This window comes from Bison bison, unplaced genomic scaffold (assembly GCF_000754665.1).
Source record: "Bison bison bison isolate TAMUID 2011002044 unplaced genomic scaffold, Bison_UMD1.0 scf7180017864146, whole genome shotgun sequence".
In the NCBI taxonomy this organism is placed as follows: Eukaryota; Metazoa; Chordata; class Mammalia; order Artiodactyla; family Bovidae; genus Bison; species Bison bison.
The window spans coordinates 790,645-806,579 of record NW_011494718.1 but is presented as its reverse complement, the minus strand read 5'-3'; the positions used below and the strand labels follow the sequence as shown (position 1 = coordinate 806,579).

General features: G+C 34.7%; 1 protein-coding gene across 1 annotated transcript in view; it reads right to left on the bottom strand.

Moving 5' to 3' along the window:
• The window catches only part of TLL1 (tolloid-like 1), a 332,306-nt gene that overhangs the window by 126,602 nt on the left and 189,769 nt on the right, over positions 1–15,935 (bottom strand). Inside the window, exons 6-8 of the mRNA XM_010840705.1 lie at positions 14,746–14,924; positions 7,688–7,793; positions 2,554–2,678 (exon numbers count right to left, since the gene is read on the bottom strand). Of these exons, the coding sequence (XP_010839007.1) occupies positions 2,554–2,678; positions 7,688–7,793; positions 14,746–14,924 (410 nt within the window). The remainder of the gene's footprint in view (positions 1–2,553; positions 2,679–7,687; positions 7,794–14,745; positions 14,925–15,935) is intronic.

Sequence of the window (15,935 nt, the reverse complement as noted above, 5' to 3'; positions counted from 1 at the left end):
TCGATGCGCGATACTGGATGCTTGGGGCTGGCGCACTGGGACGACCCAGAGGGATGGTATGGGGAGGGAGGAGGGAGGAGGGTTCAGAATGGGGAGCACATGTATGCCTGTGGCGGATTCATTTTGATATTTGGCAAAACTAATACAATTATGTAAAGTTTAAAAATAAAATAAAATTTAAAAGAAAAAAAAAAAAAAGAATGTGAGATAGATACCAAGAAGGCAGCAGGACTGATTAGTTGTAGGAAGTGTGGCAGTAAAAGGGGTGAAGAGAGAATGCCCTCCACAGTTTTGGCTTGGAACGATCTGTGTGTAGTACTGTCAACTGAACTAAGAAATGTTTTATGAACAAATGGGTCTGTATGAATAAATAAGAAAGTGACTATTTTTTTTTTTGCATGTTGGCAACATATTTGAGCCAAGAATTATATATAAACACATATAAGTGATATTCTCTTTGAAATTTCAGAGAATTACATCAGGAATTACAGATTTTCTGTAACTAAAAAGAACCTCATATTAATTTAAAAAATAAATTTAATGTTCAAGTGTTTAAAAAATTGCCAGTATTTAAATTCCCTGCACAATGAAACTGGTCTTCCATCCCTACAACCTCTACACAGATGTACATCCAATAGATGTAGATATTCTGTATATACACTGTATGTTTAACACCACTTTTAAATTTGTAAACGTCTATTGTGACTACATCTATGAGTGACTACACATACACTTTTACATAACATGATTCTAATCTTCAAAAGCCTCTTTATTTTTAGATATTTATTTTTTCTTAATTTCATTATGTTACTTTACATTTAATTGATGAAGATTTACTAAGAGAATATTAGGGTTGACAGTTGTATAGGTATGAAATATAAGGCAAAAGGTTATGGGACTATAGAAAAACTATATTAAGAGAAAATGCAAATAAAGATCAGAAACTATATTAGAAGAGCTCAGTATCAGGAGTTTAGAAATTTAAAAAAAGGGGAGTAATCTTAAAATTAGATCAAATAATTGGAGAATATATTTAGAAAATGGGAGTCACAAGGCAAAAAAGGCCCCCCAAAAAAGAGAGACCAAGAGAACAAATGACTTATTTATAAAGACACACCACCACTCACACATCCCAGTGAGTATCTCTTTCACCAGCAGACTGCTGACTACTGGGATAAAGGGAAGATGAGACCATTCTCTGCCCCACGTGGACATTTCTATATGTCAATGAGCAAATATTACATTTTGTGAATGAATCAGCTACCCAATCAGAAAGTTTCCTAGACTGGTACCAATAATCACAGTAAACTTAATTAATATAACTTCTGAATAATTAAATATATATAAATAAAATTTAAACATGAGAATCTATGTAAACTTCAATGATTAATTTACCCATCTTATCCTGAATATCTGTATAAATTGGAAAAGCAGACAACTAAAACTTTTAGAACTATTTTACTATTTATGATATTAGTATCTGGAACAAAAACTGAATTTCACAGGTATTAGTTTCCCATAAATAACAACAACAACAAAAAAGTGAAAATGCTGTGTTAAGCAAAATTAAGCATGTTCTTTGATATAGGCTATTTCAAAGCATGTTGCATATACAGGAGGTACTAGGATATGAAGAAATTCCAATTTGAAAGCAGAATCTTTTTTTTTTTTTTTTTTCCCATTGGGGTATAAATTGCTTTATCTTTTCTTAGACCAGTAAGGCATTAGTGATCCCTTGGAACATTGTTATTAAGACCTGTCTTTAATCTTTTTTCACAAACTTATCTAATAGGAAACATATTAACAAACTAGCAAACAAACATAAAAACAAACTAGTAGTTCACTAGTAACATGATTAGAACTTTGTTTTTTGCAACGAAGTTATAAATTCCACCTAATGAAATTTAAATTTATATACTGTTAATGATCAGTTCAGTTGCTCAGTCGTGTCCGACTCTTTGCGACCCCATGAATTGCAGCACGCCAGGCTTCCCTGTCCATCACAAACTCCCGGAGTTCACTCAGACTCATGTCCATCGAGTCAGTGATGCCATCCAGCCATCTCATCCTCTGGCGTCCCCTTCTCCTCCTACCCCCAATCCCTCCCAGCATCAGAGTCTTTTCCAATGAGTCAGCTCTTCTCATGAGGTGGCCAAAGTACTAGTACTTGCTATAAAAGATCATTCAGGATCGAATTCTGAAGTTGAAATAAAGGATATTCTTGTTATGTTGGCAAGGAAACTCATAATCTGACTATGAAATCATGCAACTATTTAATAACAATTATATTTTTTTATTCATTAAATTAAAGGAAATAAAGCTTACTATCCCTGCTTTTGAAATTTGATTTCTAGCAATTTGTTTTTAATTATACCAATGGGTATTCCAGAATTCTCTTCTATTTCATTTTATGATTAGTAACTTTGAACTGAGCATCTCAGTTACTCGTGAGCATGAAAAGAGACAAGTAAAGAGCTGAGTTAATTGTGGCTCATTCATCTGGAAAAGCACTATCAGACTCAATTATGCTTCTGAGTTTGGGTGGTGCAGTACCTGGACATCTATACAGCTTTCTTGCCTGTGCAATATCTCCTTTGCTTAAGCGGGTTCGCTGACCAATTGCTGGACGAATGCCATTATCATCACGTGAGGGGAGAATGGTATCCAGAAACATCCCCCTGAAAAAAAAAAATCAGAAACAAGTCACACATAAGTCATCAAATTAAGACACATATGCCTTACAAATATATATATTTTTCAAACTCAAACCAATCAAAGGAGAAATATATCAGTGTTTAGATTTAAACTGTGTGTCTGTCTTTTAAAATACTTTAACCAAAGTAGAAAAAAATCGTGTGCTAAATGTGTATGATGAACTTGGATTGGCAATCTATTTCACATATGGTAATATACATGTTTCAGTGCTATTCTTTCAAATTATCCCTCCCTACCTTCTCCCATAGAGCCCCAAAGTCTGTTCTTTACACCTCTGTCTTTTTTGATGTCTTGCATGTAGGGTTGTCATTACCACCTTTCTAAATTCCATATATATGCATTAACATACCGTATTGGTGTTTTTCTTTCTGTCTTACTTCACTCTGTATAAGCCGGTACACTGGGATGACCCTGAGGGATGGGATGGGGAGGGAGGTGGGAGGGAGGTTCAGGATGGGGGACACATGTACACCCATGGCTGATTCATGTCAATGCATGGCAAAAACCACCACAATACTGTAAAGTAATTAGCTTCCCATTAAAATAAAATAATTTTAAAAATGTATATGGTGAGTATAAAGTTAGTGGTGGCATTCAAATTTTCCCTAGAAAAAGTATATATTTTTTTCAAAATCTAAAATTCATTTTTTAAATTTATTTTTAATTGGAGAATACTTACTCTATGATACTGTGTTGGTTTCTGCCATATACCAACATGAATTAGCCATACCTATTTTTGAATCTCCCTCCCACTTCCCACCCCATCCTACACCTCTAGGTTGTCACAAAGAATTAGATTTGAGTTGTGTGTGTCATAAAGCAAATTCCCATTATTTTACATATGGTAATATATATATTTCAAAGCTATTTTCTCAATTTTGCCACCCTCTCCTCCCTCAGTTTCTACAATCTGTTCTTTTATGTCTGCATCTCCCTTGCTGTGCTGCAAATAGGTTCATCAGTATCATCCTTTCTAGATTACATATATATGCTTTAATATATATTTGTCTTTCTAACTTACTTCATTACTTCACTTTGTATAATAAGCTCTATTATTATAATATGCTCTATAGTGAGGCTCCATCTCATTAGATCTGACTCAAATGCACTAGTTTTATAGGTGAGTAATATTCCACTGTGCCACAACTTCTTTATCCATTCATCTGTAGATGGACATCTAGGTTGCAGCCATATCCTACCTATTGTAAATAGTGATGAGATGACCACTGGGATTCATGTGTCTTTTTCAAATATTTTTTCCTCAGTATATGCCCAGTAGTGAGATTGTTAGGTCATATGGTAGACTTATTCCTAGTTTTTTTTAAGGAATCTCCGAGTGGTTCTCCATAGTGGCTGCATCAATTTACATTCCCACCAACAGTGCAAGAGAGTTCCCTTTTCTCCACACCCTCTCTAACATTTATTGTTTGTAGATTTTTTTAATGATGGTTATTCTGACCAGTGTGAGATGGTACTTCATTTAGTTCTGATTTGCATTTCTCTAATAATGAGGGATATTGAGCATCATCTTTTCATGTGTTCATTAGCCATCTGCATGTCTTCTTTGGAGAGATGTTCACTTTTTGATTGGTTTGTTTGTTTTTCTGGTTTTGAGCTGCATGAATAGGTTGCATATTTTAGAGACTAATCATTTGTCAGTTGTTTCATTTGCTATTATTTTCTCCAATTGAGGATTTTCATTTCACCTTATTTACAGTTACCTTCACTGTGGAAAAACGTTTAGCTTAATTAGGTCTCATTTGTTTATTTTTGTTTTTACTTCCATTACTCTAGGAGGTGGGTCAGAGAGGATCTTGCTGTGATTTATGTTAAAGTGTGTTCGGCCTATGTTTTCCTCTAAGAGTTTTATAGATTTTGGTTTTATATTTAGATATTTAATCCATTTGGAGTTTATTTTTGTTAGGAAATGTTCTAATTTCATTCTTTATATGTATCTGTCCAGTTTTCCCAGCATCACGTATTGAAGAGACTATCTTTTATCCATCATATATTCTTGCCTCCTTTGTCAAAGATAAAGTGCCTATGGCTGTGTGGGTTTGTCTCTGGGCTTTCTACCTTTTCCATTGTTCTATATTTCTGTTTTTGTGCCAGTACCATATTATCTTGGTGACTACAGCTTTGTAGTATATTCTGAAGTTGGGAAGGTTGATTCCATTTTTCTTTCTCAAGAATGATCTGGCTATGTGGGGTCTTTTGTGTTTCCATACAAATTGTGAAATTTTTTGGTCTAGTTCTGTGTAATATACTAAAGGTAGTTTGATAAGGATTGCATTGAATCTGTAGATTGCTTTGGGTAGTATAGTCATTTTCACAATATTGATTCTTCCAATCCAAAAACATGGTATATCTCTCCACCTGTTTGTGTCACCTTTGATTTCTTTCATTAGTGTCTTATTGTTTTCTGCATATAGGTCTTTTGTCTCTTTAGGTAGGTTTATTCCTAGATATTTTATCCTTTTTGTTGCAATGTGAATATAGCAATGATTTCTTGGATATGATACCCAAAGCATAGGATACAAAAGCAAAAATAGGTAAGTGGGATTGCATTTTTAATTAAGAGGCTTGTGCATAGCAAAGCAAACAATAAAAAGGGTGAAAAGGAGGTAAAATATTTCCTATATATATATACATATATATATATCAGTTCAGTTCAGTCGCTCAGTTGTGTCTGACTCTTTGCAATCACATGGACTGCAGCACGCCAGGCTTCCCTGTCCATCACCAATTCCTGGAGTTTACTCAAACTCATGTCCATTGAGTCAGTGATGCCATCCAACTATATATATATATATATCTGATAAGAGACCAGAATACACAAAGAAATCCTACAACTCAACAACAGAAAAATGAAGTAATCTGATGAAAAAATAGGCAGAAGATTTGAATATATATTTTTTCAAAGATAATATACAAGCATAGAAAAATATTCTCAACATGACTAATCATGCAAATCAAAACCATAATGAGATATTATCTCATACCCATTAGGGTGGCTACCATCAAAACTTGAAAAAATAGAAAAGAAAACATGTTGGTGAGGATATGGAGAAACTGGAACCCTTATACACTGTTGATAGATTGCAAAATAGTGCAGCATCTATGAAAAAATTGATTGAGGTTCTTCAAAAAACAATCATAGAACTACCATACATTCCAGCAATCTCACTTCTCTGTATATATCCAAAAGAAAGGAAAACAGGCTCTTGAAGAGATATTCACATACACATGTTCATGGTAGCACTATTCACAGTAGCCAAGAGGTGAAAGCAACTCGGATATCCATGAACAAATGAATGAATAAACAAAGTGTCAATATATATCCAGTGGAATATTATTCAGCCTTAAAATGGAAGGAAATTTTGCTGCATGCTACAACATAGATGAACCTTAAGGATCTTATGCTAGGTGGGGAAAAAACAACAGTCACAGAATGATAAATATTGTGCAATTTTACTTGGTACCTAAACTAGCCAAATTCATAGAAACAGAAAGTAGACAAGTGGTTATCAGAGGTTGGGGTAGGGGTGTGGAGAGTGGAGAGTTTAATAAATGGATATAGGGTTTCAGCTTTGCAAGATGAAAAGTTTCTGGAGATCTGTTTCATAACAATGTGAATGAACTTAATACTATCAAATTGTACATTTAAAAATAGATAATATGGTACATTTGATATTGTGTGTGTGTGTGTTAGTCACTCAGTTGTATCCGACTCTTTGTGACCCCATGGACTGTAGCCCACCAGGCTCCTTTTTCCATGGGATTCTCCAGGCAAGAATATCGGAGTGGGTTGCCATTGATATTGAGATTTCTTTATTATAATAAAAAAAACTTTCAAATACTTTGAAGGTGGTGCCTGAGAACTGTGCCAAATATTTCCTCTCCTGTAATTTTTATTTCACTGTATGTATGAGTTAATAATCATCTTTAAAATCAGAAAAAAAAATGTGAATTGGATCAGTTCTTCTCACAGATACATACAGTTTCTTTCACTATAGGAATATAAGTTTATTTAGGAAAAGTGACTACCCAAATTTTGAAACAATAAGAAAACTGATATGTCAAGGCTAGTTGTCATGCAACACCAAGGTAGGTGTAGGGGGTGATAAACTGCATGAACCTTGTGGTTTATGGAAAAGCAACCATTTAAAGACACAAAAGGAGTACAGAATAAGGGAAAATGTGTGTTTCAGATTGAAACATTGCCTTTAAACATAAACATTAATGAGTTGTGAAATGCACATCATGATAAAAAAAGAATGAGTGGAATGGACATATGAGTGTAAAATGGGTATAAAATGGGAAAAAAAGAGATGGCTTAAACAGCTTCATATTACTTACCTGGAAACTATTGCCTTGATGATAACTTCTTTAGAGTGAAATAGATCAAAACTCAAATTTATTACACTCTTAAAATTAGCATTCAGTCACTAACAAAATAATTCTAAGATTAGGAAATGGCAGAATTCTAAATTATATGAAGCAAAATATCTTTCTAAAATGTTTTCTGAGAATTATTTTACTATAGCTATTTTCAAGTATAATTAGTACTTGAGCAACAGAAAATATACAATAAAAACACAAATCACAAAAAGAATATAACATTCCAATTCAACAACTGAGCTCTGTATTTGCAATGCCTAATTTCTATTAACACTGCTTGCCAATTTAACATGCTGATTGGTTTGGTAATCATTTCAATTGAACTTTTGTATGATTAGTAATATTAAATAATTTATACCATTAAAATTTCTACTTTGAATATATTTTGATAAGAAATGTGTTTTTAAAATCTCAAATGCCTGGTATTGGCTATAAATACCAAGCAAGTATTTTTTGTACTCTACAGCAGCAATATTTAAAAGTTGTTCTAGTTCTATGCTAAGCCTACTTTGTAAGGAGCCACACAGAGGAAAGGAATTAAAAGTCAAGAGGTATAACCTGAGACTCCAACCTTGAGAAGGTGTTCCTAGCATAATGCATGATGCTGTCAAAATCATAGCTTTCTCCGAGTGAGTTCACTTCCGCAGGCTCCATCTTCAGAAAATTGTACTCTTGACCTAGGAATCAGGCACAGGAAATGTTTCAGAAACCTCTTAACAGACAGAAAAGAGAACAGAAGAACCCTCCCAGTCCTCTAACTCCTCTCTACCGAAAGCTAATCACTGAGCTTCATGATGCTGCATTTACAAACAAATACCCAAGTACACGCAAAAGAGGACATCCCCACTCCAGTACTCTTGTCTGGAAAATCCCATGGACAGAGGAGCCTGGTAGGCTGCAGTCCATGGGGTCGCTAAAAGTTGGACAAGACTGAGCAACTTCACTTTCACTTTTCACTTTCATGCATTGGAGAAGGAAATGGCAACCCACTCCAGTGTTCTTGCCAGGGACAGGGGAGGCTGGTGGGCTGCCGTCTATGGGGTCGCACAGAGTCGGACATGACTTAAGTGACTTAGCAGCAGCAGCAGCAGCGCCACTATGTACACTTGAATATCAGCCTAAAAGAATATTAGTGAATTTCATTAAGAAGTTAATTTTCACACTGTTCATGCAGTTCTTGAGGCAAGAATACTGAAGTGGGTTGCCATTCCTTTCTCTAGTGGACCACGTTTTGACTATGCCAAAGCCTTTGATTATGTGGATCACAACAGACTGTGGAAAATTCTTCCAGAGATGGGAATACCAGACCACCTTACTTGCTTCCTGAGAAATCTGTATGCAGGTCAAGAAGCACCAGTTAGAACCAGACGTGGAACAACAGACTGGTTCCAAATTGGGAAAGGAGTAACTCAAGGTGTAAATTGCCACCCTGCTTATATAACTTATATGCAGAGTACATCATGGGAAATGCCAGGCTAGATAAGCACAAGCTGGAATCAAGACTGCCAGGAAAAAATATCAATAACCTCAGATATGCAGATGACACCACCCTTATGGCAGAAAGCGAAGAAGAACTAAAGAGCTTCTTAAAGAAAGTGAAGAGAAGAGTGAAAAAGTTGGCTTAAAACTCAACATTCCAAAAACTAAGATCATGGCAACTGGTGACATCACTTTATGGCAAATAGATGGGGAAACAGTGAGAGACTATTTTTTCTGGGCTCCAAAATCACTGCATATAGAGATTGCAGCGATGAAATTAAAAGACACTTACTCCTTGGAAGAAAAGGTATGACCAACCTAGACAGCACATTAAAACGCAGAGACATTACTTGGCCAACAAAGGTTCATCTAGTCAAAGCTATGGTTTTTTTCAGTAGTCATGTATGGATGTGAGAGTTGGACTATAAAGAAAGCTGAGTGCCAAAGAATTGATGCTTTTGAACTGTGGTGTTGGAGAAGACTCTTGAGAGTCCCTTGGACTGCAAGGAGGTCAAGCCAGGCAATCCTAAAGGAAATCAGTCCTGATTATTCATTGGAAAGACTAATGCTGAAACTGAAACTTCAATACTTTGGCCACCTGATGTGAAGAACTAACTCATTGGAAAAGACCCTGATGCTGGGAAAGATTGAAGGCAGGAGGAGAAGGGGATGACAGAAGATGATATGGTTGGATGGTATCACCGACTCAATGGACATGAGTTTGAGCAAGCTCCAGGAGTTGGTGATGGACTTGGAAGCCTGGCATGCTGCAGTCCATGGGATCGCAAAGAGTTGGACATGACTGAGCAACTGAACTGAACTGAATAAGTTAATTTTGGCAAAAAGGTAGATTACCAAAAGCATACTTTGGATTTTTCTTTGTATAGTCTTTCACTTTCTCTTAATATTGTTTTTTAAAAAAAATGACTATTTTTTTTTCAATATTGTGATTATAAAAGCTATGCTTTTTACCAAATGAGTTTCCCACTCTCTCTTATGACTCTATTGGCTTAGATAAATAAATCTTCCTATTTGTATTAAATGATTTCTATGAAACAATGGGAAATATTATATGTTGTATATACACACATTTCAAATGTTTGCTATGTGAATTTGTCACTAAAGATGAAATAACAACAGAATGTTTCACTCAAAACTGAAACAAGATTCTCTTTGATGAAAAGGAAGCTCTAATCAGAAGGCTTTTTAGAAGAATATGCTTCCGGATTTAATTTTTCTTTTTTTACTTTTCATGACTGCCATTTTAACTTATGGACATCTTCACATTAACAGATTTCTCAATTGCCTCTTTGTATCTGTATTGTAATATTATTTCTTGAAATCTGAAAAGAACATAGTGTTAAATGTGTAGATCTACATTAGTGGTTCAAGAAATGTTTCCTCAGATAGAGTTTAGGTTTCACTGATCCATTTTTCACAATTTCAGCAGCCAAAGAAGGCTGTTTTTATGGCTCATTCTGAAACATCTAAATTTAAAGTTGAGGTATTAAGATTCCAAACTCAAGGTTGGAGTTCAGAACAGAACTATTACAATGTTTATGCAACTATTTAAATTTTATTCCAATTGTTATATTATTACTAAATCTGAAAATATCACATTAAAAAGTTTCCCAAAAGCTAATAAAGAAAGTGAGTGATGTACAGAGCATAATACCTTTGGTACGAGTGATAAGAAGACTGACATACTCAGTTCAGTCGCTCAGTCCTGTCCAACTCTTTGCGACCCCATGGACTGCAGCACTCCAGGCTTCCCTGTCCATCACCAACTCCTGGAGCTTACTCAAACTCATGTCCATCGAGTCAGTGATGCCATCCAACCATCCCATCCTCTGTCATCTCCTTCTCCTCCCACCTTCAATCTTTCCCAGCATCAGGGTCTTTTCAATGAGTCAGTTTTTTGCATCAGGTGGCCAAAGTATTGGAGTTTCAACTTTAGCATCAGTCTTTCCAGTGAATATTCAGGACTGATTTCCTTTAGGATAGATTAGTTTGATCTCCTTGCAGTCCAAAGGACTCTCAAGAGTTTTCTCCAACACCACAGTTCAAAAGCATCAGTTATTCTGTGCTCAGCTTTCTTTATAGTCCAACTCTCACATCCATTCATGACTACTGGAAAAAACATGGCTTTGACCAGACGGACCTTTGTCGGCAAAGTAATGTCTCTGCTTTTTAATGTGCTGTCTAGGTTGGTCACAGCTTTTCTTCCAAGGAGTAAGTGTCTTTTAATTTCATGGCTGCAGTCACCATCTGCAGTGATTTTGGAGCCCCCCCCCCAAATCACTTAAGCATTAAAGATGAAACAATCAGCCTTAAGTTGTAGAACCTGTAGCCCAGAGTAAAGTGTTTTGTGCTTAGTCACTTCAGTCATGTCCAATTCTCTCTGACCCTGTGGACCATGGTCTGCCAGGCTCTTCTGTGCACGGGATTCTCCAGGCAAGAATACTGGAGTTGGTTGCCATTTCCTTCTCTAAAAGTGTTTTAGTTCACCTTTACAATGAATTCACACATTAAATAGTTTTCAGTGAACTAACAGACCAAATAATAAGATACATGTTCTACAAATCTCTGTGGCCATTATTACTCTTCTCAGGAAATACTTCACATTGTCTTTAACCTCTGATAGAAGCAAGTGTTATAACTCTACCCTTCATTAAAAAATAGTAAGTATATTTTAGTATATCCAATTCTAAGTGTGATGTTTATAAAGCTATGGAGCTGATTTTATTAATATTAACCTATAATCTACTGGATATTTCAACTTCTAAGCACAATATGTGAATATACTCCTTAAGTAAAGCAAAATGTTTCATAAAAATTTCTGAAAGTGGAACATGAAGCAACTTTAGTAATACCTTCTGAAGCATATAATTGAGCATTTACCACGTATGTGACATAGTGGTCAAAAAGAACACAGCCATATATGGACTCCGTAAAGAAAATTAGACTTATTTTAGGAAAGAAGGGAAAAGAAAATCAGAGATACAAAGCACCAGAGAACTCATCCTAAACAATTTTTTTAAAAAAAATGAAAAGCCTCATTCTTGAAGGCCTCTTCTAAAATGGCTTAAAACTAATCTAAAAGTAATCCAATCCTTGTACAAAACTGGCTCCTATCGTACATACTCACTAATTTTGCATATGAATGCAAAGCTAAAGTTGACACTTACCAGACATTGCCCTAGAATAACACTTGATCTTAAGTTTCTGAGTAAGTCACAGATCTGTTGAAAGTTATTCTCCAACATGAATTCTTTCATATTAGAATTACAATCAGCCTTCAGTATCTGCATAAGATTGGTTCTAGGAACCTCTTGGATACCAAAATTTGTGGATGCTTAAGTCCTTTATATAAAATGGTTTAGTACAATGAATAAATTTTGATTCAAAGGTTGGTTGAATCTATGGATGCAAAACCCTACAAATATAGAGGGCCAACAGTTCATACATACAAATTATTGCAAGTGAATGAGAAAAGTGAGAATAGTCACATGTTGAGAATATTGCTGAATCCAAAAACAGGTGACAAAATGTGCACAGAGTTCCAAATACTCAGAACATCTCACTAAATAAATTACTCTTTTCTGTCAACCTGAATAGTGACTCAACGACAACAAAAAAGAAAAGCCATAATTAGTTTAGCACTATGTTAAGTATTATATATTTACATGCTTTTTTATACATTTCTTGCTTGTTGTAGGTGTGTAAATTTATGTTGAACCAGAGTCCTAATTTTAAGAGCAAGAAACATTCTTGGAAGTTACTTCCTTTATAAGTTATTTTGTCAACATAATAGAGGAAACTTAACTGTAGTTAATAGAAAACTTTTTCTCATTTAATTGGTAGTTGGAGTAATCATCAGAAATACTATTTCCTCTTTGTCTCCCAGTGATAAAAAAGTATTAGATGAACCTTGATAGCTGCTCAGGAGTTAGTCTTCCATACTGAGAGTACAGATTTTATTTACTTCTCTTTCAACACTACAGAATACTTCTTTATTCTTGAAATGATCTCTTCCCTGTAACATTACACTCATTAAATTTTCTCCTACCCCTTAGACCAAACTTAATCTTTTGAGAGATTTTCTCCAACTGTAACTTAAATGCTGCTATTCCCCGTATTCTACCTGAAATCTTATTTCCTTCTTTCTCCAACATTTTCCTAAACAGTCAAATCCTGTATCAAATTCCTTTCTAGATATGTCCTAAAGTCTAGATTCACCTTTCCTGTGTCTGCTAAATATCTCTACTTCATTCATCTGAAGGCTTCTCAAATTCAAACATATGCTAAATGAAATTATTATTTGTCTTTTCCCTCTTAAGAGTATTTTGCTTTTTGTTTTATCCATATTTCTTAGCTTACTTCATTTAATGGTGCCGCCACTCACCCTGTTGCCTAAAATAAAACTTTGAAGATCTTCCTTCACATCCTTCATATAGTGCTTCTCTTAAAATATTTTTGAAATGTTATTTCCTCATCTTCTTGGTCTACACCACCCTAACTGAGGACTCAGTCACCTCTTGTAGACTACTTATTTAAGCTTCTAATAGGTTCATTCTCCCTACTCCCATAACCCCATTCTCAGTTAATAATACTTACAAGCTGAAAGAAATCTTTTTCTCTTTTACATCTGAACTTGTTCTGCTTTCAATCCTTTGATTATTCTCCAGTAGCTAGAGGATAAAATCTCTAGGATAAAAGCCAGGATAAATTTCCTGGCTTCTTATAGAAAATCCTTATGATCTAATCCCCTTTGGTAATTACCAACTAATCTCCCACTTGTAACTTACTATGCAGCCCTATGAGCAGATGAAAATAATCTAATTATCTGTAATTGTAGCTTTGATCATGATCCTTTTTTTTTTTTTCCCAGTTAGATATTCCATCAGTCTTTTCTGAACTTAGAAACCCTTTACTTCTAAATTTCAGTTCTTTTGTGACATCTTCCGGCTTGCTAAAGCACATTTTGTCACACCTTGCTTGGACTGACAGTATTCTCAACATATGACTATTCTCATTTTCTCACTTGTTTACAATGTTTATATATATATATAGGCATAGCTACACTAAGCTCTGTAATTTTCATGAAGTATCTCCAATATCTAATAGTGCCTCAATAAATAATTGGTACAAATATGTTGTGAGCGACTAAATAGGTCAATGCTGTTAATCACAGGAAATTCTTAGGAATTCAATGTTTGTATTAATAACTTAAAACTGGCTATGAATAAGGAAATAACACATGGCCTGCAATGCAGGAGATGCAGGTTTGATCACTGGGTTAGGAAGATCCCCTGGAGAAGGAAATGACAACTCACTCCAATATTCTTGCCTGAGAAATCCCAAGGACAGAGGAGCCTGGCGAGCTATAGTTCATGGGGTTGCAAAAACAGTCAGAAACGACTTAGCAACTAAACAACAATGCTTGAAATACACACAATCTTATAAAACAATTCTAAACAATAGGGGTTTTCTTTTGGCAATTGAAATGTGCTTATCTTTATGAATTTATGAAAGGTAAAACAAATGCAAAACTATAAATGAGGTTATTATTGCACACTAACTGTCAGAGGAAATTAAATTTAAATACATATTAACTACTGAACTACTGACACTTGAAACATTCTTAAGAATTTGTCTTTAGGGTAGTCAAGATTGAGAGAAAATCTCAAGAAAATATTTGGGCTATCCTGGAAATGTCTCACTTTACTGGAATTTTCTCATGGAACTATCTGATATAATATAGATTTTTATGGTAGCAGCACATTTTGTGACAAACCCTGGACCCTTTTTAAATCCCAACAACATAAATTATAGAACTAAGGATAGAAAATGCTTTTTGAAAATTTAACAATATTAATTTATGGTTCACCATTTTTTTTGAAAGAACCAAAGATATAAAACAGATAAATCTTAAAAAAAAAAAAAAAGCAAATCTAAAAATAGCATAAGATCATTTGATTTCCAGGAACAAATCAGCACCATAATAGGTATTTTTTAATCAAGGAAAATGTTGAGCCACAATATCAACAAAACCATTCATATTTTGTAAGAAATTAAAATGTAAACAGCACAGTCCTATTAAAAGATGTTTAGTCAGCCTCAAATCTGACTCCCTGTACAGCCCCTCACCTGGCTGGATGTTTTCCCGTATGATAGTCACATGGTTATCTCTGTCTGGCCGCGTGTGCTCATGCCAAAAGCCTATCACATGGCCCAGTTCATGAACGACGATTCCAAATTTATCACAGTTCTTGCCAATAGAGATCGCCTGAGGCCCATTTCCACGCCGACCTACATAGGAGCAGCATCTGGAATAAAGTAGAAAATGTGAATGGTGGTAAACAGGCTGATGACAAGTTAATTATAATCGGGTGAAAATTTGTTAAAAATTTCTGGTGAAATATAAAGTACAGCACAGTCAGAGGTAGAACAGTTTTTCATTAATGAACATAGCCAATTTCTAGTAATCCTGGTAAATTTATATGCCAGTCTCTAAATAATCAATTGCAGTGCATTTGTACTAATTTATATATTAGAAGATGTTGGATATGTGCCTTAAATCATTTTTAGGAGTATTTAGAAGATAATAAGATAATAAAATACTTATGGTGATTAATGGCTATTATGCATATAGTTAAACTCAAGACTTCAATTCACATTTATTTCTAATATAATTTTCGGTCCCCACAACCCATGTAAATCACTTAGGTTGGTTATCTAGCAATAATACATTATTTCACTATTAAGCATAAAAACAAACTTTATTTTTCTACTTTGAGAAAAACAGTTAAATTTGTGAAAGATGTTGGTTAATTAAAAAATGAATTATTTCTCCTCCTTACGGGAGAATTTTTTAAAAAGGAAAACTTTTAAAAGAAGTCAATACAGGAAAGTTAATTTCAAGAGGCAAATTATCTAGGGTTAATGGTTGACTGGTGAAGAAAAATCAATAACTGCCAAATGGTCAGGTGTGATTAGTCCATTTCACCTTCTGAAAGAATATGTTGGACTGTCAGAGTGTGAACTATCCAGAGTATCCTCCTGAAAACTTTCCTCAATTTACTGATATTTATACATATTCAATGATACTTTTCTACCCAAAACGTAGAAATTCCATTTTGTGTGTGTGCATACATGAAACGTGTCAGTGTGCATGAAAGAGTGTGTACACACATGCAAGCTTGGACACATAAGCACATTGACTCCAAAATAAGTTTTAAATGTACAATAATACAGTAACTACAACTAGAGCTATCAATAAAATTACACTTAAAACTTCAACAATTAGGGTTTACATTAAAATAGCTTATCTAAGAGCC